Source organism: Labrus bergylta, chromosome 14, assembly GCF_963930695.1.
Source record: "Labrus bergylta chromosome 14, fLabBer1.1, whole genome shotgun sequence".
NCBI classification, from domain to species: Eukaryota; Metazoa; Chordata; class Actinopteri; order Labriformes; family Labridae; genus Labrus; species Labrus bergylta.
Window position 1 is genome coordinate 11,939,792 of NC_089208.1, and position 25,450 is coordinate 11,965,241.

Here is a 25,450-nt window from a genome sequence, read left to right on the forward strand (position 1 = left end):
TGCTCAGAGCGAACCCAACCTTCCCAGACAGCAGTGTGAAGTGACAGTCCATGCGTTGTTCTCTCTGCTCTGGATGCTAACTGGGATGTATTTTGGAAGGGGGGGGTCGGGCAACAGTGACCCAGCAGCATCAGCGCCACTGAGCCTGACATGAATGACAAGTAAAGATCTCTTTCAAGCGAGCAAACAGCACAGGAATGTGCTTAAGTCTGCTGGGCAACACTAAGGCTCTTCAAAGAGACATTTTGGACCTAGCTCGGTTTGTTTGTAAACACCCAGCACAAAACAATCGAGGGAGATTAGATTTGCATTCTATTTTTTATTTTATTTTCTTCTTTCTTTTTTCTTTTTGTTGCTTTTAGAGGCGGGAGTGGGCTTTGCTGGGAGGGCTCTTGTCTTCTTTTGTGAGGCGTGAACAAGACAAACTTCTAACATGGCATTGGTTATGGAGCCTGTAAGCAAGTGGAGCTCAAGTCAAGTCGTGGACTGGATGAAAGGTAAGGGAGGCTTCAAGCACAATAACAGCAAAATGCATTGCATATTTTGCATTTAATGAAATGGGGAGTCGGAATGCATCTGAACTCGGATTCACTCGAGATGCAAAAAGAGAGAGAGAGAAAAAAAAAACACCTGCTGAGCCTCAGGGCTCTCTGCCTCATCGGCGCGACGCTTTAAAGGCTTTTAATTACAACAGAAAATCAATACATCGATTCCCAGGCAGGCAGTTACGACACACATACGACTTGTCCTTTCAAGACAATATGTTCTTTACATCCTTTACGTCTTTAAATATCGCTAAACAGGTTGAAAAGCTCCATTGTGTCCTCCGGTTATTGTTAACGCGAACGCCGCGGAGATCCAGGAATAAACCTGCACACTAAAAACGAGCCCTCTGTGAGGATATGGGGTCAGAGGTTGTGTTTGGGAATAACGGGTTCAAAGTTAAAAGAGGTAGGTTTGAATGTGTATTGTGTAAAAAAGAAAAAAGGAAAAAGCCTTCTTGGTGTACGATTTAAGAGCTTGTGCAGCCATCTGTGCGAATTGTCCATCCACATATGATGGCACAAGTCATTAAAAAGTCACAGCTGACTTGCAACAGCATCATGAAACCCTGGCTTACATAGGTTTTTTTTTTTTTTTAAACCTTATGGTGCACTGAATTAGAAAGTTATACCCACCTAGTTATTTATATTCAAGACACACATTTACACTAATTTAGTCTTGACGTAAACATTTTTTAATCTAAATTTCAGCATCTCTTCAAATTTTGGGAACATCCTGCAGAGAAAGGAGCTGGTCATACTCGTGCATTTAAAGCATCAAATGTGGCACTCAAAGGTCAACCTTAGAAAGAAAACTGATGTCATAAGGCCTGGACACATGGGCTATTTCCAGTTGGCAAGATTGAATATGAAGTTGTCAACATGAATTAAGTCTTATCACGCATTTGATTTGGTAGCTGTTGTTTCTGTGAGACGTTCTGTCTGCTCATTCAGTCCCCCTAAAGACCTGTATATCCCACACAAGCCTATCAGGAGACTTTCAGGGCAAAGATAACTCATTATTTTGTCTGTTTGCATTGCAAAGTAATTACCACGGTTAGTCTGCTGCTATCAAATACAAACCGTAAGGGGAAGTGTTCAGCTCAGGAGGGGGAATGCCTTCACAGTCTGCAATGTTTATCTGTTTGTTTGTAGTGCTGTAATTGTTTTTTGTATGTTGTTTCGTATAGAGCCGCATGCTCACATGACAGGCCAAAGCCCTTTAGAGATGCTCTGGACGAAACACACGTCTTTACTGCCTCAACAAACACGAACACACCCACAAACACACACATATCCTTACTCATAACTCTAAGCCTGAAGGCCCCTTTCTGCTGGCTCAGACATATTACGATGGCAAAGATCGAACCTCTCTGAGTCTCAGTCGTGTGTTACAAATTGTACCTGAATCCTGGAAACACGGGTTGTTTTTGACAGAAAATGCATGTGAACAGCTTCATGGAGGATTTATAAACACAAAGGAGACTCAGGGGTGACAGGATATGGAGAAAAAGCGAAGACAGAACGACCACAACAGTTCACAGGAGATCTGGGAAGATGTGTAAATAAGCTGAGAGCGCGAGTGAGAAAGGCAGGCAGCGAGAAGCGGAGATTGGATATGAGAGAGAGGGCTCTTCAGCGTCCCACATCTGACAAGTGGAGCAGAGACGATTCTGCGCCCAGAGCCCGGTAATGGTAATTTAAAGTGAGGGACAGAGTGGCACTGGGAGACACTGAGGGGGAGGAGAGGAGGAGGAAGGAGGAGGAGGGGGTTTTCATTCTTATTTTACATCCCTTCACTGCTCCTAAAGACTGGCACCGTTTTGCCGTTATAGAGTTCCATTATTAGCTTAACCCCTCTGTGATGTCACTAGAGGCCAAACAGGGGCGCCCTGTGACCTTCCAACATTCCCGCTCTCCAACCCCCCTATCCCCATCCTCGTCTTGGGTAGTGTTTTGTTTGCGTAAGACGCCCTTTCCCAGCTGTGACAAAGCTGCTTTAAAGAGGAGATTGTCAACACAAAAGAGAAAGAAATCCAGCTTTGATGAGGATTTTTTTTTTTTTTCATGGTAGCTGAGCAAACGCATGATTGTTGCATTTTGGAATTGTTTTATAAATTTGATTTTATTTTTTGAAGCACAGACCAAATGCTCAGGCTTAGTATAATCTCTGTTCTCTTCCTGACTTCATGCATTATCATAATTCATGTTTTAAAAAAAAAAGTATATCAGTTTCATATTTGTGCTCTTTCTTGCACACCAACCCTCACACACACACACACACACACACACACACACACACACACACACACACACACACACACACACACATCACTCACAGTGACCAATGACAGGTCAGATTAAGCATAAATCCTTTCTTACAACGCTAACAGTCTTAAACGTCTCTCTTACCTCACATTACCAGTGGATTATCGAGCTTGGAGATCAGGATGTGTCAGAGCTGCGCTTTTAATTTCTCTTCATCCTGCCTGATAATCTGAGCCGAGCATAAAATGGACAGGAACATTGATGCAGCGGAGATTACCTAGTGCAATCAGTGAAATAGACTCCAACCGAAAAGGGCTTTCTGGGAAATGATGCTATGAAATAAGATAAGGCATTTCGTTTTCAGAGGGGGGAATCATCAAACTTCAAGCATTCATACAAAAAGCATGTCAGTCTATATAGCTGTCTCATTCTTTGATGTGAGTCTCTACACTATAACGTCCCATTAAAATAGTGCTATATGATGTGAAATGTAAAATTCTGTGGGAGTTTTTGAATCAAAAAAAAAGCAGCAGTCACTTTGTGGAGCATGCCCTTTCTTTGCTTATTTCTTTATTGCTCCTGCAGTCAGAGAGAGATTCCCTGCCAAAAACCTTTTGCTTGATGGTTTCTATGGAAACATGGGAAATACTTCATTGACATAATGAGTCTCAATTAACTAAGTAAAGAGGCGGATTAGTTCAGCCTTTAAGTTTTATGCAAAACCGCTAAACTCCCTATGTTTCCTCTCCACCGCTTGGCTGCCAGCTGAACTCGGTCTGAATGCCTGATCAGGTTCAGACACAGCACTGAGGCACATGTACATGATTGGTCCACAGCAATGAAAAGGAGAGATGAGCAAAGGGTTGTCCGTGTTTGTTTGTGTTTGTGTGTGTGTGTGTGTGTGTGTGTGTGTGTGTGTGTGTGTGTGTGTGTGTGTGTGTGTGTGTGTGTGTGTGTCCTCTCCCACTCTCCCACTGAGAAGATGGAAACAGACCGGGTGTATAGAAAAGCCTCACAAAGGCTACTTTCTGTGTCTCTGATGGTAAAAGGATAGCAGGTTAGCATTCAGAGCACTTACTAGTGACATCCAGCTATATGTGTATCAATGAGTGGAAGCTGGATTGATACAAACAATACCTAGTCTATTAGATTTTTTTTAAAGAAATATCAGATTAACTGTCATTTTAAAAGAAGTAAACTGCCCAAAATGAAAAGTATTGAATGCTTAAATGATTAAATAAATGAATTTGCTGTGCTGCTTACCAGTCACCAGTCATTAGGCTACATTAAACCCCATTACTGTAAGTCTGTAAATGTTTGAGGTGTATGGATGAGGTGTGGATGGTTGATTATTAATTAATACATGTGAATGAAAATAAGTGGCTTTTTAGGTGTTTGTAACATGACACAATGCATGTGGTATGAACATTGTTTCATCTGTATAAGGAGAACATGGCGCCATTAGCACATAAAGAGTTCTAATGAAATAAACACGACCATGTGTGTAGAGTTTGTCTGGTGACACACAAAGAATCAGTTTAAAATCCATCGACGTCGTTTGTGATGCTCTTGTTGAAGATTGTATTCTTTTGCATGAGGTCCTGGTGTTTGTACACTATATTGATGTATATGTTAGCACAGTTCCTATAGTTTCAAACCTCAGCTTAGACAGTGCAAACCACCGACTCAGACGGGGGTTGCAGAATCAGTCAGTTTGTTTTACTCTGCTGCTCTTCATCAACTGCTTCACTGAGCGACTTCACACCTGCTGCTGCAGTGAGAGATGTAAAAGAAGCCAAGCGCAGACGCACGACATCCCTTTTTAGTTTTAAATGCACCTCAGGACTGTTGAGGAGGGGGGACCTGTCAGTTTTTCTTCTCTGACACACAGACTGTTTCACACTTTGGGACATAACAAAATACAACCTGTGCTCACACTTCAGAGATTTTACAGCACAGATTCTGGTGAGAAAAACAGCTCCATCAGAACACATTATGCAAATAGACGAAAAAATCGGGAAGTGTGATGCTACTAGGAAATAAGACTTTCACCTTGTTGTTGTGCTGTCCTAAAAGTTTTCCTGTCGTCCTTGTGTGGTTTTTCTCAGGCCTGGATGACTGCCTGCAGCAGTACATCAAAACCTTCGAGAAGGAGAAAGTAGGGGGGGACCAGCTGCTGCGGATCACCCACCAGGAGCTGGAGGATCTGGGAGTGTCCAGGATTGGCCACCAGGAGCTCATCCTGGAGGCTGTGGACTTATTGTGCGCTCTGGTCAGTCCACACTTCTCACTCTGTCTTCCCACAAAACCGTGTTTTCACTTCAAAAAGTCCCAGAGCACTAGTGTTAGATGAAACATTAATCCCACATTTTGGGCGTCCTCATCTTAGAAACTGATTAGATCCTCAACAAAATATTTACTGTAAACAAACTATAACACCCAATTATTTAGGTCCTGAAAAACGGACTCTTTAGATAATGATTTATTGAATGTATTTCTGTATAAAGTTATCTTAAACAAAGTCTCTTAATCAATCAAAGATGTTTTTAGAAATGAGTGAATATTTGGTGTTTTGTCGAAATTAACACAATATTTTCAAAGATATTAAAAGGGTTCAAACTTCACAACAGGGAAACTGATTGAATTTCACTAATTTTTCAAACATCACAGCAAGTCTATCAGAGTTAATAATCTGGCTGGGATTGCCTCTACAGGCGAGCCTCCGTGCTGTCATTAGTGCTGACGTGGATTAAAGACTCCTCTGGAACTGATTTCTGCTCCTTTCTCAGAAAAAAAACAAGTTTTGTGTGTGTCAGCACGGCGTACTGCGTCTCTGATGATTGAGTTAACATGCTGCAGAAAACAGTGGAAGGCTAATATTAATACAGCTGGTAACAAATCAGCAGCCTCAGATCTGTGTCACCAAGCGATTCAGGTCGGCAGGATCTGTGAGAGAAACCATTGTGTTGTAACTTCCAGTTCAGGACACACTTTTCCCCTGTGAAGCAGAGTAAATCCTTATACATTATGTACATACAATGTTAAAATGACTGAATACATACAACATCCTGAAAAAAAAAAAAAAAACGGTTTAGTATGGAGCTTTTTTCTCCAAGAGAATAGCATTTATCAGATTTTTCATATTATTCCACTTGTTGATAAATATTCCCCCTTTCCCCTAAGATTACCCAGTCCTTATACCACAACAGGAACATTTTTAAGCAGCAGCAGAAAACAAAAACGAAGAAAAGAAAAAGAGCACATGATGCAAATGTTGCAAATGTAGTTTTTCTTTTTCACAGAAAAAAATACATTGCAAACAGTGCACATAACGTTGAACATGTGATTGCACATTTTAAGCTCCTTATGTTATGCATATCAGTATTAGAAGTTTTTTTTTTTAAATATGGATGCGCATAAGCGGTTGGAGAGATAATTTTTTGCATTATCATGTACAAAATAGTAAATCTGGAAACCTTTTCTTTAATTATTCATTGCCCCGTTATATTTCTCTTATGTCGTGGTTTGTTAGTTGTGAAAGTTGACTATATATATCAAAAGGGGTTAAAACTAACAGTTCATATATTTATTGAAGAATCTGCAGCTTATTTGTCAATGGTCTTTTGTTAGATGAAATGTCAGAAAAAAGGGTGAAATGCCTGCTGTGATAAAAGCCTGATATGACGTCACTAAATATTTGATATGACAAAATGAAACAGAAAAAGACAGCCTATCCTCTTATTATATTTTATTATATGCTGAAATCAGCCACTATTTGGTATTTTTGTTTGAAACTTAACTTGAAAGATGAATGAATTTAAAATATCATTTTAAAGTGGTATTAAAGCTGAACATTTAGAAGATACTAAGAAGCAACAGGATGTATGAGAAGTAGACGTGATGAAGAGAGGGTGGCAAAGAGATGAAGATGTGTTGGAGAGAAACACAGACAGAGAGGATGGAGCTTTACTGGACCGAGGTCACAGATGCAATCTGAATCTAAAGTCCTCTCATCCCACACCGCCGCACGAGGGGTAGCGGGGGTTTCAGCCCCAAAGCTCCTTATGTAACTGGGATTTAGTCGAAAGTCTCTCCGGCGCTGCTGTATTAAATATGATTAGTGGCGCTACTGCCGTGCTTTCCCAAGAAAGTGTGACGTGACGACGCCCACAGGCCTCCACGTGCAGTTCTGTGTTCAGGATAATGAGTGTTGTTCTTTCTCTGCACATGCAAAGTAACAGCTGGAGGGGAGCAGGATGGGTGGATGGGTCACTGGTTTCAGTCCTCTTCACTCGTTTCTCATATGAGCAGCATCCTCTGTAGTGACACAAGGTTGGCTCTTCTGTCAGTGCTCTTTTATTTACAGAGAAGCACCACACCGCAGAAATTCTTGGAAGGCATTGCTTTAAAACAAACAGAGACAAACTGGTCAAACAAAATGAATTTACTCTCCTCTCTCCTCTCTCCTTTAGAATTACGGGCTGGAGACTGAGAATCTGAAGACGCTCTCGCACAAGCTCAACGCGTCTGCCAAGAACCTGCAGAACTTCATCACAGGCAGGCGGCGCAGCGGACATTATGACGGCCGAGCTACGCGCAAGCTGCCCAACGACTTTCTCACCTCCGTGGTCGACCTGATCGCTGCGGCCAAAAGCCTTTTGGCATGGCTGGACAGGTGAGAATTGCAAAAAGAAGTACCTATGCTTTTACAAGCATGTGTAGACAGATTTGTACACATGTAAACACAGACATAGCTGTTCACAATAGACGCATATGATGCCCCCAACTGAACAAAAAACTAACAGAGGATTTTTTTTTTTTTTTTATGCTAGTTTCCACAGAATCCATGAATTCAAGTTTTTTTGCCGGACGTTACATCTCCAAATTTTCATGATCATTTCTGACCTACAATGCTACAGTAGCAGAACTGGTTTTGTCAAATATGGCGTCAAATTTATGCCAAATTTTGATAAAAGTTTCCTAGGCCCTAAAGTGCAATCCTTTCCAACAAAAATGATAACCTTGCATTTTGGTCCAATTAAATATATATAAAAGTCTTTATAAAGGAATGAGTCAGTATTTTGAACTTGCATCACTCACTGGTTCCTGTAGTGTGTTTTCAGGGATTTCACTGTGTTTTTAGCACATATAGACCCGTTTTGTCTTTATGTCATGTCCATACCCAATGAGCTGACAAGAACAGATGAGTAAAGGCTTTATATAAGGAGACTTTGACAAGATGGCCAAAAAGGCACTGAGCAAGTCTATTTATATGTTGCTTTATCCCTTCCTTCTCTGTGGGATTCTGCCAATGTGTTTGCGTCTGCTAGTGTTTGTGTGTGTATTTGTGTGTGTGTGTGTGTGTGTGTGTGTGTGTGTGTGTGTGTGTGTGTGTGTTTGTGTGTGTGTGTGTCTTCGCTGAATACGGAAGTTCAAAGCAGACAGCATTCAAAAGAAATAGAGCGAATCACTGTATCATTTCCAAAAATCGTCATCTACATAATCCAACACATCGACACTTATTGAAATTCAGTATCAAATGTTTCATCTTCATGTTTGAAGACGTCGTAGTTGACAGAATTACACTCTGTAGTCTCTGACTCTGGAGGCATGCTTAATGTGGGAGAGAGTTGTGGAAATTAAAAATTGAATGTGAATTGTAGGCTGTGTGTATTTAACCTTCACACGGTCTTGGCTTATAATTCTCTGATGAGTGTCACTGTTTAATATCCTTATTTGTAGCTGCATTCATATTGTTTCGTATTTTATTTGTTATACTGTGTATGCAAGGAGCATTCAAGTAGTTCTCTAAAATCTGACTTTACACACACTAACTCTTCTATTTGTGTCTTGTAGTAGGTAGACATTGTGTGTTTAGACATGTTCCCACTTTTTTACCAATGATTTAGTCTCAGAGGAAGAATGATCTAATGGTTCATTCCAGGTGCTCCTTCTTTTTCAGATCTCCTTTTGCTGCGGTGGCAGATTACTCCGTGACCAGAAACAACGTCATCCAGCTGTGTCTTGAGCTCACTACAATCGTGCAACAGGTATATCCATTCAAAAACATTCTGTAGTCACCAAGGACAAATGTATACCTATGTCAAATACAGGACAAAAGAAAGTGTTTTAGTGATGCCAAGATAACGTATAATATGTCTTGGTTTTAAGTCATGTATGTACAATTCAGTTCTGCAAAGAGTATAATTGTTAAACTGTCATTAACATTAACAGATAACTTCTTAGGGCCAGCTCAATGCTGAGATGAAATCAAAGAAATGTCAGCCTTTATTATTCTAGTTTAATGAATTTAAACCATCAGTCATTATAAGAAGTATTTCAAGTGGATTTCATCATTTTGTGCTGACATTCAAGCACGACTTCTCACAGCCAAAGAAATACATGTCAGGATGTTTTTCAAACTAAATATGCAGCAACTTACCACAGCTCAGATTTTCACATTTTCTGTAGCCTGTCGATGCTGACAATCACAGTAAGCTCTGGATCACCCTGGATGACCAGAAAATAACAGCACTGAGTCGTTTCTAGGATCTCTCTCTCTCTCTCTCTCTCTCTCTCTCTCTACAGAGAATAATGTTTATGTGGAGTTAAGAGAAAAATGTAAGTGGGAAAAATTGAAGGTGGGAGTGAAAGAGGGCGATCAGGAGAGAAAAGAAGACCGAGCGAGGAAGACTGTCAGAGAGAAAGAGAGAGAGAGAGAGAGAGAGAAAGGGAGAAAGAGAGGGACATGCCTCCGCAGTGGTGATTCATTTGTTTTTTGTTTGTGCATGGCTGTGTGGGAGTGTTGGGGGTTATAGGTGCCAAGCTGCTCGGTTTTTGCTTATATCCACCTACAGCAGAAATGCCAATAATAACTCCATTTTGACACGTTCTCTTGAGGTAACAGTGCTCTCTGAATGTTCCCCAGGACTGCTCGGTGTATGAAACAGAAAACAAAATCTTGCATGTGGTGAGTTGTTGACTTTTTGAATCCTTCATCAACTTTCAGAGACGCTGAAATCTGCACACTCTTTCATGTTGTATTCATCCACAATATATGTGTCCCCTCATAGTGTAAAACCTTGTCCGGAGTGTGCGACCACATCATCTCCCTGTCGTCTGACCCCATGGTGTCCCAGGCTGCACATCTGGAGGTCGTGCAGCTCGCCAACATCAAATCAACAGAAGGACTGGTAAGACAAAATACTAAGCCAGACTTAAAGAGCAACTCTAATCGTTTGAATGTTTCTCATTAGTCATTCAGTTGTTGAGGATAAAATCAGTCATTCAAAGTAAAAAGATAAAACATTAAAAGCTTTTGGTATGGGTAAGTCATGTAAAAAATAAAATAACAGCAGATAATTATCATACGATAATCCATATTTTCAGTAGTTATTGCTCATACTAGGTTACATTCTCAATTAAAGATCAATATGGCCGAGCACATTTACTATAACTTCTAAGTATTACAACATTTCATGTAAATTATCCCTGAAGTTCTTGCAGTACTTAAATTGTGAATAAAACCCCAACAGTATCCAGATAGCTTGTAACCTGATAATAATAAGGATTTCTTTGTTATAATCAAATCTATGGAGATACTCATTCAGAGACATGTTGTGTCGCTGCTGTGAACCAAACTCCCAAAAATGATGCTGCTGGCTTTTCTTTACTCAACAGCGTCACTCTGCACATATCCTTCTTCTTCCTGGTAAACACAACAATCTGTGAGAAGCACACAAACCCAACAGCAAACCCCAACACATGACGCTCCTGCATATAAGCAGGCTCTCCGTGTCCTTCTATCTTTACACAGTTTATTGTAGTAGAAAAGAATGAAGGTGTTATGTTGTTTTCCAGGTTTGGGGAAATGAACACACGAGACAAGGCTTCTAAAAAGTAAAGTACAATGTTCATACTAATCATTTTACTGCTGCTGCTGCTGTTGCTGGTGATGGTGGTGGAAAACAACTCAGAGATGAAAACAGCATGACTCTGACAGCATATTGACTTCTTTCGGATTCAAATCGAGCATCAGCAAACTATCTTGCAGCATGTTTCTTGCTTATTGCAAAACGCAGCTGCCCCACACCTGGCTGTACTAATTCTTTCTACTTTAGTTCTTGGAGTTATATCACAGTTTTGATTCTTTCTTCTATGATTCAAACACCATGATGGCTTCTGTACCAGGCCTGTTACTTAAAGGGTTGGTTGACCTTTATTACATAGAAAAATAAATTAGCTCATTTACCCCGACAGGTGAACTCAGCCTGAACAATGTAGGCATAGTGACTTCTATTGATTGTGCTCACTCACTGCGTTGAGACAGTGTGCCATTCCTTCAGAAACAAGCCTTTCCATTATGTCTCATGTTAATGTTGTCAACACAAATAAGTTTTAGCGACTATCCAGAATATCTGGAGTTTGTATTTTTTCTTGAGAGATGTGGCTGCTTATTTTCTTTTCTTTAAACATTTCTTTAAACTGAAGCATGTGTATCATTTCATCTGTTGGACAAAGGAGAATGTTTAAGTATAGAATAAACACTATGTACAGCTACTATACTCTCCAGTAAATATGAGACTTCACTGCAGCTGTCCCAAAACTGGACTTCGCTGAGAATATGAGTCAGTTGACAAAAAGCAACATGAAAACAAAATGTTGCCCTGCTAGAAATGAGCAAAATACAAAATACTTAAATGTTAACAGTTCCAAGCAACAAATCACAGTCTCTGTTTCAGATCAGCCATCAGCCCTTTGTTGGACTCCATCTTTACACTGACCTACACTCAGGCACGAGCGCCCTGCTCGGGGCCACGATAAAAAGCCCCAACCCCCTTTCCTTCCTCCCCCCCTACACACACATGCCAGCAGGGGACATGGAAGTTCTCTCATCCGTTCAGTGAAACCTGAACACAACAGTGGGCCGAGTGGCCTATAAATAAACCTCTTACCCTCCACTTGAAGACTGGCATGCTGCTTCTGTGTATCTGTGTGTTTGTGTGTAAGAAAGCAAGTACTCATGCAATTGTTTTTGTTATGGTGTGTCTGGGTGAGAGACAGAGAGAGAGAGAGAGAGAGGGAGAGAGAGTGTGTGTGCTTGTTTTTGTCTTTGTGATACACTTTGGACCCATTTTAGTGAAAACTTTTCCTGCAACAAACCAACCCGATTTCCTTTCGATAAATAATCCTTCATGTTTGACTCTTGTGCTCGAGGGACGATATGAGTGGGAACTACCACGTGGCATAAAATCTGATTGTGCTTTGCTTGTTTTCCAAAAGTACATCTATTAGATATTCAAGAACCTTTCTGCAGGGTTTTTCACTTCTTTTTTTTCCTGAACATGCAAATCTAAGATCAGATTGAAAAACACAGACATCTTTCACTGCTTGTTAGGAAAGAGTGAGATTAATTGAAATTCCTTCCATTCGTACAATCCAAGCTGATTAAAACAAATATCTAGATTTGCAGATAAGCTATGACCCTGATCTGCTCTGCAAACAGCTGCGTGGCTGAGCTGAGTTGCATTGTTCTAAACGAGTGTGTTGTCAGAGTTTGCTGTGTAATGTTATAATTGATACCCCTGTTATCCTCCCACAGGGAATGTACATCAAATCAACTTATGATGGTTTGCATGTCATCACTGGGACAACAGAAGGAGTGAGTACAGGCCTTTTTTGTATTAACATATGCACATCCTAATATGTGTATTATGTAGAGTGAGGTTGTTGTATCACAGTGAGCAGCAGCTAATGACTCTTCTTCACTGTGTATCCATCAGTCCCTCGCTGACCGCTGTAAGAAAATCCATGCTGGAGATGAAGTCATTCAGGTCAATCATCAGACGGTGGTAAGACATCATTAATAGCCTGCTGGCTTATTTCCATGTCTTTTTCCTGTTTGCTGGCTGAATTTGCATATCATTTGTATTATTATTTTTGCTTTTTCCATGTGCAGATTGTTAATTCAAATGTCTGGTTAATTCCTATATGTTTTTTTTTTTAACTTAAGGAAACTCTGGCCTCAGAATGTGTTTTTATATACTGTCAATGTGTATGCAGTAATATCTGTGTTGCAGTATGCACAGTGAGACACTGCAGCTTTTCTGGACCCTTTTATTGTTGAAGTGTCGGCCTGCAGGTAGTTGATTAGATGGAAAACATGTTTTTTGATGTGATTTCTGTTGGTAGTATTCAAACATCATTAACGCACACATGTTTTTTTCTGCATTTGTATGACTGCGTCTCAGGATGTGTGCAGACTGTGCTTGATAGACGTGGTGCTCATATTTAAGCTAGTTGTGTTGTGCCTGTTAGAGCCGGACAACTCACTCACTCTGTCCTTCTCTCTCACCTTGAAATGCTTCATGTGAGATTAGTATAAATGAACTTGCTTTGCCATGCCTTATATTCCTCTTTTATTCTGCCTACAAATGGAACTTGTGGTCACTACAAAGCAGTCTTCTAAATAATATGTTGGAGCTTTAGTGCTAAAGAGCATTTTCATTATTGTTGATAGCTAGCAGCCAGAGAGGCTATAACAAAGCTTTGCAAGGATGCAAAGTCAAGTTGACAGAGTGAAGAGATGAGGCTATTATATGTCAACATTGTCCTTACATACATATGTCCTTGTCGTCTTTTAAGAATTACAAACACTATATTGACTATATAAACACACTTGTTTAAGGATTAGTCCTTCAAAAAATGGTGATAATTGCATGGCTGTGGAAAATGTCAGCAAATGCGTCATAGCACATCTACTGGAGCTTGAGGAAAAGTTTAACTTCCTTTGTTGTAAGTACCATAAGTGGTTTTTTTTTTAAATGTTGATTTATGTCTTAAACACTAAAAAGAGAAACCACAACAGAGAAGCAAAGAAAAATTGGATGGAGGACAACATGATAAGCAACCACAGTCCTTGGCTGGGCTGTAATTGGGGATTTGAACAATTAAAGCAGCAAAGTGAAACCCCTCGTAACCAAGGCTAGTTTATCCATCTTATTGTAACATTGGGGGTTTAGAGCTGAGCACATATCAGAACAAGTAAATGTTGATTCATTGTTTCTGCTAAGCTAAAACTGCAAAAACCTTTATTCTGCTAATGTGCACATAGAACTGTGTTAATTCAGTGAAAATAAAAGCACAAACTTCTCATTGTTCACAGTTTAAATATAGCCCCCCTTTTGTCTGAAATAATTGCTGCCTGTGTGTGCAACAGTAAGATGTATGATAATTACACAGCTCAGGTCAGGTTCATTTCAGTCACTCATCTCAACCAGTGGATGCAGATTTTTGTTTTTTTTTACAGAGAATAAGTACAAATACAGAGCTGAGTCTGTTTAAAAGACTCCTTCATCACACTTTTAAGCCATTAGTTTAAAGGCTAACAGAAATGAGAGCAGGGTGGTGTCTGTGCGTGCTCCTCGTGTGAAACAATACATAACCTATAGACCTGCTTCACAGACTATGTTGCCGCTTATAGCAGGAACAGGACAGTTGTAATTTATAACATTAGTGATGCACAACAACAGTGTTTGGATAAAAAAAAAACCTTAATGTAAAGAAACATAATTATGTTACTAATGACATATTTGCATTTTATACTGATGTTTGTAGTCAAAAGATTGAGAGTCATTCATTGCTTGTATACTATCTGGTAAAATGGTATAAAGTAAAACTATTTGTATTCACTGTAATTAATGAGTGTGTACTGTAGTGTGAAACAGCTACAGTATGCAGTCACAGAGGTCACTGGTGGATGCTGGGAGGTGGTGGTGGTGGTGGTGGAGGAATTGTTCCTGCTGCTGCAGTCGCCGAGTTAGATTGACAGCTTAAGTGGGTGATAGAAATATGTGAACTCAGTGTCTGCTGATGTCAAGCTAAACTGTCACTCATAATGACTGCCATGAAAAGATTACATAATGTTAATATGCTTAATTTGCTCTGGCCATATAATAAATTGCAATTTCATGATGGTTGATCCTGACGGATAATGAGGGATCATCAGCATGGATGGAACCTTTGGAGATATAAGGAGAAAAAGTGAACGTGTTGAGGTCAATTTTTCCTGCAAGATGATGAGAAACACAAGTAGAAAAGTAGTGTTCTGAACACTAGAGATAAAAAAGACCCAAGCCAAGAGAGAGTAGAACAAATGTCAGGGCTTAAAAAATAGTATTCAGGCAAGAAGAAGCGCTTGAAACAGTTCAAGGATCTATAATTAAGGCCACTGGGAGAAGGCCAGCACAGACCAAAGTTCACTGGGTTTGAGCGTCTGTTTCATCGAAAAGCAGATGTAAGAATGGCTGCTGAGGCAAAAGAGTTACATCAGCCAGAGAACAAATCCTTAGAGGCAAAATCTGCCTTGTGATGAACTTTTGAATATGATAACACATATAGAATCATCTAAGAACACCTGAAGTGAAGAAAAAAAACAGACAAATAGTCCAGTGCCTACAAGCAAAGGATCGAAAAGGCTGTAAAAAATTAACGACACTGTGTCCGAAATAAATAACCGCAGGCAGCAATGACAAATTGAATTTCTGGTGCAGGTCAATAAACAGGGAAGGCTTCATACCCATAAAAAAGATCCATGCAGGACAGTAAATTTTAACCCTGAAAAGGGTCTACCAGCATCTCCTGAAGGAGCAGAAACAAAATGAAGAAACCAGAGGCATTCTGTTTTATTAGAAACACCTTATAGACCTAAACATTTAATTCACAGAGAGCAGTAGATGGGTTAAAAAAAAAGGGGTGTTTCCCTGCTTTAAATAAACTTTTTTTTTGGCCACAGACACACAGACAAACAATCTCTTCATCACAGAACAAAGCAGGTTTTGGATTATAACAGTGTGTGTTTCTGCCTTGTCTGCCTTTCTAATGCACTCTTGCTTGTGAACATTTCTGTGTAACGGCTGTCAAGGTGAAAAATGACTTGGAAAGGAACATGGTGATTGCTAGGTCAGTGCCTGAAAAATGCCCGCTTTCTCAGGCTGCCTGGAATACGCGAGCTGTACTGAAAGTCAGTGCAGCCTTCCAAGCAATAGAGGATATTTTCTCCCCAAACTGGACCTGGCATATTTGGTTCAGTAGTCAGTGTTTCTCTGGGCAGGATGTTTTATGTGTCAAATGTCATCAAAACTGGGTTAAAGAGTATTTACAAGGCATGCAGCTGTTCACAAAGTACAACATGGGGGCTTAGCACACCACGACAGCGCCTGCAGATTAACATCACAGGAGGTGTACAAGATGCCCTTTGGTGATTTATCTGCACTCAACATTCCCAATTTAGAGCTGCAGTTTGTTCTGCAGTTTCAAACCGTCAGGATCCACGTTTTATTGGAACGAGGACCCAATCAGCACCTTGAGTTAAAAGCCTGCTTGAAGCGTGCTTCAATCGTTGTGCGAGAGAGGAAAAGATAAGATAAACTGCATGCAAGAATTTGATGCAGCGAGTTGATGACACCCATTATTTCTGGCATTTGGCATTTTGTCTGTTGACATTTTAGTTTTCCGGAGCCAGATTTTACTATATGTGGGTGACCATGCTGATAAATCCTTTTTGACTTTTGACAAAAGATCTTTCCACTTATTCATAAGCTCTCCAACTGTCAACAGTCATCCATTGCATTCCTCATTTTCAAGCCATATTAGACATGTTAGCATTATTTATTGCTGATCTGTCATGCATCATTTGTTACGGCTTACAAGCTTCACTCACTCAGTGCTCTTTGATTGCACTTTGGATGTTGATGTGTGATATGTGAGTGTTTTGTTTGTTTTTTGTGCTGTGCTGTCATTCATGCGCAACTGCTTTTTTACACAACTAATGTTCTAACGGATAATTCAAGATATTTTGCTTGAATTGAATATCTGCTGTAGAAAGTTTGAGGGTAGAAGTTACAGTGGAAAGAATTAAAAGGTGCTTGGCAACACCGAGCAGCAACCTCCGGTGTTGAAAAATTAAGCCTATGCGCAAGTGCAAAAACCTCCATCTGGGGCTGCAGTTAGGGTGAGACAGCAATTCCAGCATGGAGACTGCCATTGACGGGATTCCAAAGCCCCCTGCAGTAACCAGTGGTGATGTCACTCAGGCTTCGTCCAATATTATAAACAGTCTATGGGCAACATTTATCGATTCTGGTGTATTTATATGGAAGTGATACGATCTGGCAACGGTACAACAGTGGTCAGTTAGCCATGGTGGTAGCATTGATTACAAATTTAGCATAATGCTATTCAGTAGACTTCAAACTGAGTATAGATATGATGAACTCATGTTTTAATGTTGTCTGAAGTAATAAATCAAGTAAGCTTTAGTGTCATTATTTCATCTGTTTTTGTTGAATCCAATTATTTATTTAACAACCAGTTTTGTTGCCCCCTACTGGCCGTTAGAAATAATGCAGGCATGAGACATTTCTGTGGGCTTCGCTTTCCAAACCGAGAGGCTACAACATTCTTAATACACACTAAGTTTGATAACTAACTAGACATTTATGCTGACACGTTCAAAGTAGTAATGAGTCATATGGTTGCCTGTAACTCAAGGTTACCCTCACCACGCTTTCATCGTTTGATAGGTGGGTTGGCAGTTGAAGAACTTGGTGAACTTGTTGCGTGGGGACCCTGCAGGTGTCACCCTGACGCTGAAGAAACGCCCGCAAAGCACGCTCACCTCCACCCCTGCTCTTCTCAAGAACATGAGATGGAAACCGTTGGCTCTGCAAGTATGATGGATACTGCCTTTGTTCGCCACTGAGATTATGCATGTTTGTGTTTGTCCACATATTTATATTTGTATTGTAGCGTAATGCAATTTAACTGTTACATTTTAATCTCTGTGCCTCCTTGCTTGTGCTAAAAATAATAATGCATAGACTTTGGCTACTATTAACCAAAATCCCACATCAGACTATGAATAGCCCAAAAATATGAGATGAGTAGGATGGAGGTAGGATGCGATGTAATACAAGAGCCATAAGCCAAAAACTTGCTTTTCTACAGCTATGAGCCGTTGATGCTATATGTGTTTGACCCATATTTTGCAGGCATCGTTTAAATGGCGTCCGCCTCGTTTTCATACCACAATTTTCTACTTATTGTTTGAAGGTTTTTCAACAACATTCATTCACATACTGACACTTCAGCCCTCAGTGGCATCTGTTGTCCTACTTCGGCCAAGCCAATTACAATATTAGGATCCTGTGCTGGAGCCAGAATGGGTGGAAATAAGAGGGATGAGTATTAATGTTTCTCGGCCATTCTTTGAGTTCCTGGCCAGAGAAAATGTTTTCTCCCCCCAGAGGCCCTGAAAAGCATTCCTGCCCCCCCTTCACATCACATCCTCGTACTTCTTCTTCTCTTCCACCTAAATCAAATTCTGTATCCTGCTGGCATTTCTTTTTAGGCCGAAAATGGAAAAAAATAAAGCTTTAATTTTTCTTGTTCTGAGATGTGACTAAAATTAAGACGTCATTCTGTTAAGTTAAAAGAGGTTGTGAAGTCGAAGCCCCGCAGTAACTCTGACACACATAATGGTCTTAGGATGGAGTTCTTCACCCGATTATAAATCTGTGATATTAGTCAGCTGTGAGTTATGCAACATATTTGCATAGTTTAGGCAGTGACAAATTAGTATTCTGTTGTTGCGAGAATTTCTCTTCTCACTTATTAAATAAGCTCTCAAGCTCTTCTGGAAGTCCATGTTTTATCTCCTCAAAACAGGCATCTTTTGATTGGATGATTTTGCAGCCAACTGATTTGATTGTAAATGTGACAAGATAGGAATTAAAAACACATTTTGTACGTATTTTTTTAACAAAATGTGTCATAAAAAAAGAAGTAATCTCTCTCCATGTAAAGAACATGCAGGCTATCCTGCAGGTTTTTCCTCGACATGAATGAGAGGAAAAACTAGACCGTGCACTCACCTGCGCGCACTTCTTAGAACTGGAGCATCAGAAACGTGCAGCGTGCTGCTCATTTCACGCCCGAGATGCTGTGTAGCTCATTCTGAGCCGAACGAATGTTCCCCGACTGACTGACAATTGCTGCAAAACTTCAAATTTTCAACATGTCAATTCCTATAACTGTTCCCCTCTCTCTCTCTTTCTTTCTCCCTGTCCGCCTGTCCCTCTCTCTTTTGCACACGCTGACACATACACACATACACACACATTCACTCATACACAGCCAATCTTCCCTCAGAGCCCCAGCAGCAGTGTGGCCACCCCCACCAGCACTTTAAGCACACCATCCAGGAGGAGTAGCTGTGCCCTGCAGGACCTCTACATCCCCCCTCCTCCTGCTGAACCCTACACCCCAAGGTAAACGCATGAGCCTTGCTCACACTAACACAAAACTCCTGCAAAGCTCCTGAGGTATTCGGGGTGGGCCTTATGTGTGAACGCAAACTACTGAATTTTTCACTCTTACTTTATCTGGAGTTTCTCCTGCCAGACCCCTCATATTTTTTTTTTATGCAAGCAGTCTTCTTGAGCTGATGTGAGAACGCAGCAAGATAAAATCAGGAGAATTCCCTTCGAGTGAGTGGGAGGGGGTGGTGACGTTCTCTTCTCCGCATTCGGCGTAGGACAGTAGACTGTATACATGTGACCGTGTGATATCGGTGCATGTAATGAAACTGCTGCATTATGTTTTCTGTTTGCCAGTATGTTCTCCTCTTTTTTGCTACATAGCATTGATATGAAGCCAATATTCTCCTTAAAGCGGATTCTGTTGCTTCGCCCACTTGCTTTGTTCTTTTTGCGGCACGTTTGCCTCAGTAGACCCCCTGTCCCCCCTCACATCTGACTGGGATAGTCTCTCGCTGTGAGGTGCCATGGTCAGGAGAATTTTAGGAGCAGTCCACCTGAAATTGTCCTGAAGTTTTCAGGGGGGCGTATGTGAAAACCGCTACACAGTTACACATTTAACACAAATTCACCTGTACTGTAACTTTACCAAATATTAAGCGATACCATACAGTATAGAGATTTTCACCACTTAAAGCACTGAGAGCAATGTTTTTACATGTGATGATGAACATGGGAAAAGGACAAGCATACTCATTCCTGCCAGAGGCTTCATGAAGCACCAATGATTGACCTTTTGTGATGGTGACACAAATAGAAGTGTAGCACTGTAACCACAAAGACAATGGAGAAGACAACCGCAACCAAGGCTAGCAAACAATGAAAGATTTAGAATATTGTAAAATGTAAAAGGTCTGTTTCACAACAGTTTGACAAGGAGATAAATGCATTCATCATGTCTGTCAAGTAGCCTAGATGCACATGGTGAATGTATTTAGGTGTGTAAGACTAAACGTGAACCGAATCGAATTTTCATATTTAATTATTTATGTTCACCACTTTGATATAGAATGAAATATCTCAGCAACTATGAACTGGATTACCATAGAACTTTGTCCAAACATTTATAATCATTAGAATATAAATACTGTTCACTTGGATTAATCCTTGAGACCAAAAGGTGACAACATCAATCTGTTAAAAACAAGGCCAACAGGTGTATTTTTGCTCCTCAGTAAAAAAAAATGCTAAAACTACTCATGAAGAACAAATACACAAGAAAGCTACTCAATTACAGTAACTTGAGTAAATGTAATTCATTACTTTTCACCCCTGCCTACCATCATCCCTTACTGTACGTTGTGTCTAATCCTAATTAAAAGATAGCATGCTAACAAGCTAATCTAAGATAGCATCTGTGGTCAATATTATACCTGCCTGTTATCAGTTTATTTTAGGTGTCACTGTGAGCATGTGAGAGTGCAGATGTTGGCTTTAAGAACTTGATGGTGGACTCTTTTAGTACAGTTAGACTGTCCAAGGAGAGATCCAAACAGCATGGCTCAGGCATGGGTCATATACTGCTGCTTTTTTCAGATGGGAGAATAAGCTCGCCTATATTTACCAAGAGCCAGATGTAGGTTTTAGCACAAATAGACAGTGAAGATGGATTGTAATGTTCTTTAAAAATGTTTATTTTGGGGCTTTTTAGGCCTTTATTAGACAGAGAAGTGGATAGATTCATAGGTGGGGAGAGAGTGGGGCATCACAGATCGGATTTAAACCCTGGCCGCACACTTGGGACTGTATCCTCTGTACATGGAGCACTCGAAAACCACTACCGCCCCAGTCATGTTGACACAGGAATAACACACTTGTAAATACAGATTTTATGTCTGCATGGGAAGAGTATGTCAACCTTTTTTAAAACTCAATACTGCCAGAAATTAGTTTATAATTTCAATCCAAATTTAGTTTGAATGAAATCGATGATGAAGCCTGATCAAACATTGGATTATTTACATTCATCAACAAGCGCAAACTCCAATATAAAGAGAAATGGCTAGTGGCAGCAGCTTCACAGCAGAGCTGCAGCTTACTCACAGCCTTTTTTTTTTTTAAAGGCATTTTCTCTCATATTAGTCAAGCCGTCATTGACATTTTAATTTTGCTACCACAGAGACGACAAGGGAAATCTACCCAGTGATGATTCTCAATCCGATGTCCATGTCGCCGAGGGATCTGAGTCACCAAACTCCTACCTGGATCAGGAGTGTCGTGGGCGATTTCCTCTGGTGGAGGAAGACACAATACTGTACTGCTACGAGTATGACCAGAACCAGGAGGTGTCATCAGTTCGCAGGGGCAGCACCCCCACCCCCACCTATGGTATGACCTGAATCTCTTCTGAAGACTCGCTGCTGAAATTATTAGAGCCACGAGCCAATGTGACATGTGTACGCTCTAGAGACTATTTTTTTTTTTTTAGACGTCTGCGTCTCTCTGGCATGTGTGTGTGTGTTTATGAGAATGTGTGTGTAGGCAGCTGTGTAATATTGACATTCACTGTTCCTCCTTCCTCCAGGCAGGCTCAGGCCCATCTCCATGCCAGTGGAATACAACTGGGTGGGAGACAATGAAGACCTGGCCAAGATGAAGAGAGAGAGCAGGAGAGGTGAGTGGGAGGCCGTGGGAGGGAGAAAAAAAAAAGAAAGGGAGGCAGAGAAAGGAGGGAGACAGAGAGGGACAGAGCGAGAAGAGGTGAGTGGGCTGATATCTTATAATATTCTCACCCTCTCAGATCTCCAAGCCAGGAAGTAGAAGGATGAGCTGGCCTGTCAAAACTGATAACATGCTGGATATCAGTTCCTACCTCCATCTCTCTGCATATGTTCATAATCTAGCTCTGCTCCTGTTCTCCCCTCATCCTTTTCTTCTCGCTCTCAGCTGCGCCGTTTCTCTCTGTTTGGATATAAAAAGTACACTGTTGCTTTGGCAACAGTAGAAATACACCCAGAGATTTTCACATTTTGTTGGGGACTGTCAGAATAGGTGGTAAATGGAGTGTGAGTAGGCTGATTTGCTTTATTTCAGTCTCAAAGAAAGAGTTGAGTGATGTGTTTGTTTCCTCTGGGGACGATGGTGATATGTTGCTCCTTTGGGCTTTTTTCTTTTTTTTTTCCAGAAAAAGTGATGGAGCTATATTTATCTACAAGAGGCAGTTTTTGGAAGTTTGAGGGCCTCCTGCCTGACAACAGTCTTTTTTTTACTGATTATTAATGCCTTTCAAATAGGAAGTCTTTTGAAAAATCAGCATTCACTGATCTCAGAGAGTCATCATGAAATCACAGACAGCTGACTGATCCAACTGGAGATCACACAAAGTTTGATCACGAACCATTTTAGCAACTAATATATGATGATTCATTAACAAAGATAGATGAGAATTATGACTTTGTTCATTATTCAGACGCATTTTGGGGAATTCTGTCAATTATTTTGCATTAACTTTGTATAAAATGGATGATGCGTCTTCTTCCGTTGTACAGAAATAATCCCTAAGTGCCGCCCACGACAGGCGCTGATATTTTGCGCTTGTGCTTCATTTGGGGCATTTGACTCTACCATGGTTTTGACATCCAGACCTTTCTACCAACTGAAAAAAAAAACACATTTCATACGCCGTTAAAACAGCAACTCAGTACAGACTCTTGTTTAGGTCTTAAGCAGACACTCACAGTAACAGTAAAGTTCAATGTCTGTTTTTTAAGTGTTCTCTTGCTCAATTCCTTTTCCTACTCTGTCAATCGAATACACACAGACGCCTAATTTATCAACAAAGCTGTGAATCATGGCATTTGACTACTTTTTATAGAATCAAATAACTAATTAAAACTTACCTTCTAAGAAAAATGAAGACTTGGACATGTACCAGCATAATGATAACCATTTTTTTAAAGGCAGAAACCATGTTTGAGAAAAAGTTATTAAGCTGATTTTCTAGTTTGACCTCTTAACATGGAGTAGCAGGGCTTTAAGAGATATACTGCAGCCAGTCAGCAGGGGGGCTGGGCTTCACTTTTGGGGTCCTGTCATGTCATCTAGCTTTTTATTCAGTCATTTTATAGATACATTTAAGTAATGGTCTTTAAATTCAGAACGTGTGTGCGGTACTGAGTTTCCCTCTGTTGTGACCCAGCAGAGAATTCCCTGCTGCGCTTCGCGAGTGAAGATAAAGCCCCGGGGGATGACTTCTTGCTGGGACGCAGCCTGAGTCAGAACAGGAGGAAGACAGAGCGAGGAGCCAGCCCCACCCATTACACGCTCGTCCCTGCCCTGCAGATGGAAGTGTCCCTGTCTACATCCAGCTCAGACTCTGCCTCCCTCTACCATGTCAGTCACATATGTATCTTAAAATTGACATTATCCCCTGTAAAATAAAATAAAAATAAAAAGCCAAATAGCACACAAAAAAAGGATCCCCGGCATGTAGTTATTCTTCTATATTTTTTTTTGCAGGTGTTTGAAAGATCCTCGCTGCTATCAAGGTCAAAGAAGAAAAGTAAAGGTAGGAGCAGAGTGCTCATGTTCACTCAAACCAAAACATGAGCAGATGTTATACAAGGCGTGTGTTATTTAACCCCTTCACCGGTTCTGCTCCCCTGCTGACACCTGCAGCTGGAAGTCCCCTGCCTTTAATCAGCAAGCGTCGGATTTCCTGCAGGGACCTGGGTCAGGGGGACTGCGAGGGCTGGCTGTGGAAAAAGAAGGATGCTAAAACGTATTTCTCACAGAAGTGGAAGAAGTACTGGTTCATCCTAAAAGACACATGCCTGTATTGGTACATGAATGAGGAGGTGAGCATGTGGATTTTTTTTAATTCTCAACATTTCGCCCATACAAGATGTAGCACTTTCACTGTGCTCTTGCTCTCCACAGGATGAGAAGGCAGAGGGCTTCGTCAGCCTACCAGAGTTTAAGATTGATCGTGCCACTGAATGCAGAAGGAAGTAGTGAGTACTGATTTTCAACCGGACACAAAAATCAACCAACAACAACCCAGTGTGTGTATCTTACCTGTAACATATGAGGTGAACACATTTCAGTCCTTATAAAACTGTTTTTTGATGTATCACAAATCCCGAAAGTATTTTTGTTTTAAGCCTAACGGTAGTCTATAGATGTGTAAATAAATAAAAAAAACATTTAGAAACATAGATCATCAGGAGGTCGCAGTACTATCGTCAAGCTTTTAAAGATCCAATCACAAAGAAGATCCACCCCTCTTTATGTTGGATTCAAGCCTCTCTGCTTTGAGCTGAATATAGATGCTATTTTTAGAGACTGAAGGTGAACTTGTTCTTTTCATATTCGTTTGCTTCCTACAAACAGACAGGAAGTAATGTAACTAGACTTTGTGATATCTAGAGAAGCTTACCTAGAAGTCCATTCAGTTTTGGCGGTGGGTCAGATCAGGATCATCACTGGTTTCTTGAAACCAATCCTGCACAGACAATGTGTATATGGATTTACACAGTTCTTATAATCAACTATATATAAACTACTTTATGCAGCCAAATTATGAAAATATCATTTAGCACATTTGATATGCAAAAGTCTAACTTATAGGCTTGATGCAAGCAAATTCTCGGTTTTAAAAACTCATTATGAGGGTGTTGTGTTTCATCATTATGGCTTACCTTCATGTATCCCTCCTAATCCTGCCACTCAACTTCTGTCTCAACGTCTCCGTGCAGGATTGTTCACATGCACACATGCACACACGCACAGACCCACACCCACACCCACACACACACACACACACACACACACACACACACACACACACACACACACACACACACACACACACACACAAACACACACACACACACACACACACACACACACACACACACAGTAAACTGACTCAGACTTTCAAACAGCTCCCAGAATTAGTTTATCTTTTAATGCAAGGTCTTGCTGTTTTTTTTTTTTTCTGTGTTAGTATGAATTACTGTATGTGTGATTGGTGCCAGTTTATCTTGACAGTCCCCGGTATTCACATGTTAATGTGGGCTTTGCAGCCCTGCTCCTGTGCCTACATATGATTAAATATACCCTCGGTTCCCTTTCAGTGCTTTCAAGGCTTGTCATCCGAAGATAAAGACCTTCTACTTTGCGGCGGAAAACGTAGACGACATGTCCCGGTGAGTTAATGAGGCTGTGATAAGTTATGCTGTAAACTCCCACATGTGCAGCCACATTTAAACACCCACTGGCCGGAAATTGAACCCTCCCCTACTGGACTGCCAACTCTCTTTA

The 25,450-nt window shown here is 40.7% G+C and overlaps 1 protein-coding gene across 7 annotated transcripts in view; it reads left to right on the forward strand.

Annotated features, from left to right (window-relative positions):
- LOC109985260 (connector enhancer of kinase suppressor of ras 2) overlaps positions 1-25,450 on the forward strand; it is a 31,466-nt gene continuing 6,016 nt past the window's right edge. The window contains exons 1-18 of one of the 7 annotated variants that reach the window (XM_029277662.2): positions 1-259; positions 363-497; positions 4,919-5,082; positions 7,283-7,485; positions 8,755-8,860; positions 9,739-9,780; positions 9,884-10,003; positions 12,412-12,471; positions 12,593-12,661; positions 17,393-17,539; positions 19,005-19,138; positions 21,306-21,514; positions 21,711-21,800; positions 23,325-23,518; positions 23,645-23,693; positions 23,804-23,982; positions 24,065-24,138; positions 25,264-25,335. In XM_029277662.2, the coding sequence (XP_029133495.2) occupies positions 434-497; positions 4,919-5,082; positions 7,283-7,485; positions 8,755-8,860; positions 9,739-9,780; positions 9,884-10,003; positions 12,412-12,471; positions 12,593-12,661; positions 17,393-17,539; positions 19,005-19,138; positions 21,306-21,514; positions 21,711-21,800; positions 23,325-23,518; positions 23,645-23,693; positions 23,804-23,982; positions 24,065-24,138; positions 25,264-25,335 (1,976 nt within the window). In that variant the 5' untranslated portion in view covers positions 1-259; positions 363-433. Of the gene's footprint in view, positions 498-4,918; positions 5,083-7,282; positions 7,486-8,754; positions 8,861-9,738; positions 9,781-9,883; positions 10,004-12,411; positions 12,472-12,592; positions 12,662-17,392; positions 17,540-19,004; positions 19,139-21,305; positions 21,515-21,710; positions 21,801-23,324; positions 23,519-23,644; positions 23,694-23,803; positions 23,983-24,064; positions 24,139-25,263; positions 25,336-25,450 lie in introns of all 7 variants that reach the window. The other 6 variants (XM_029277664.2, XM_029277661.2, XM_029277663.2 and 3 more) reach the window with 6 other exon arrangements.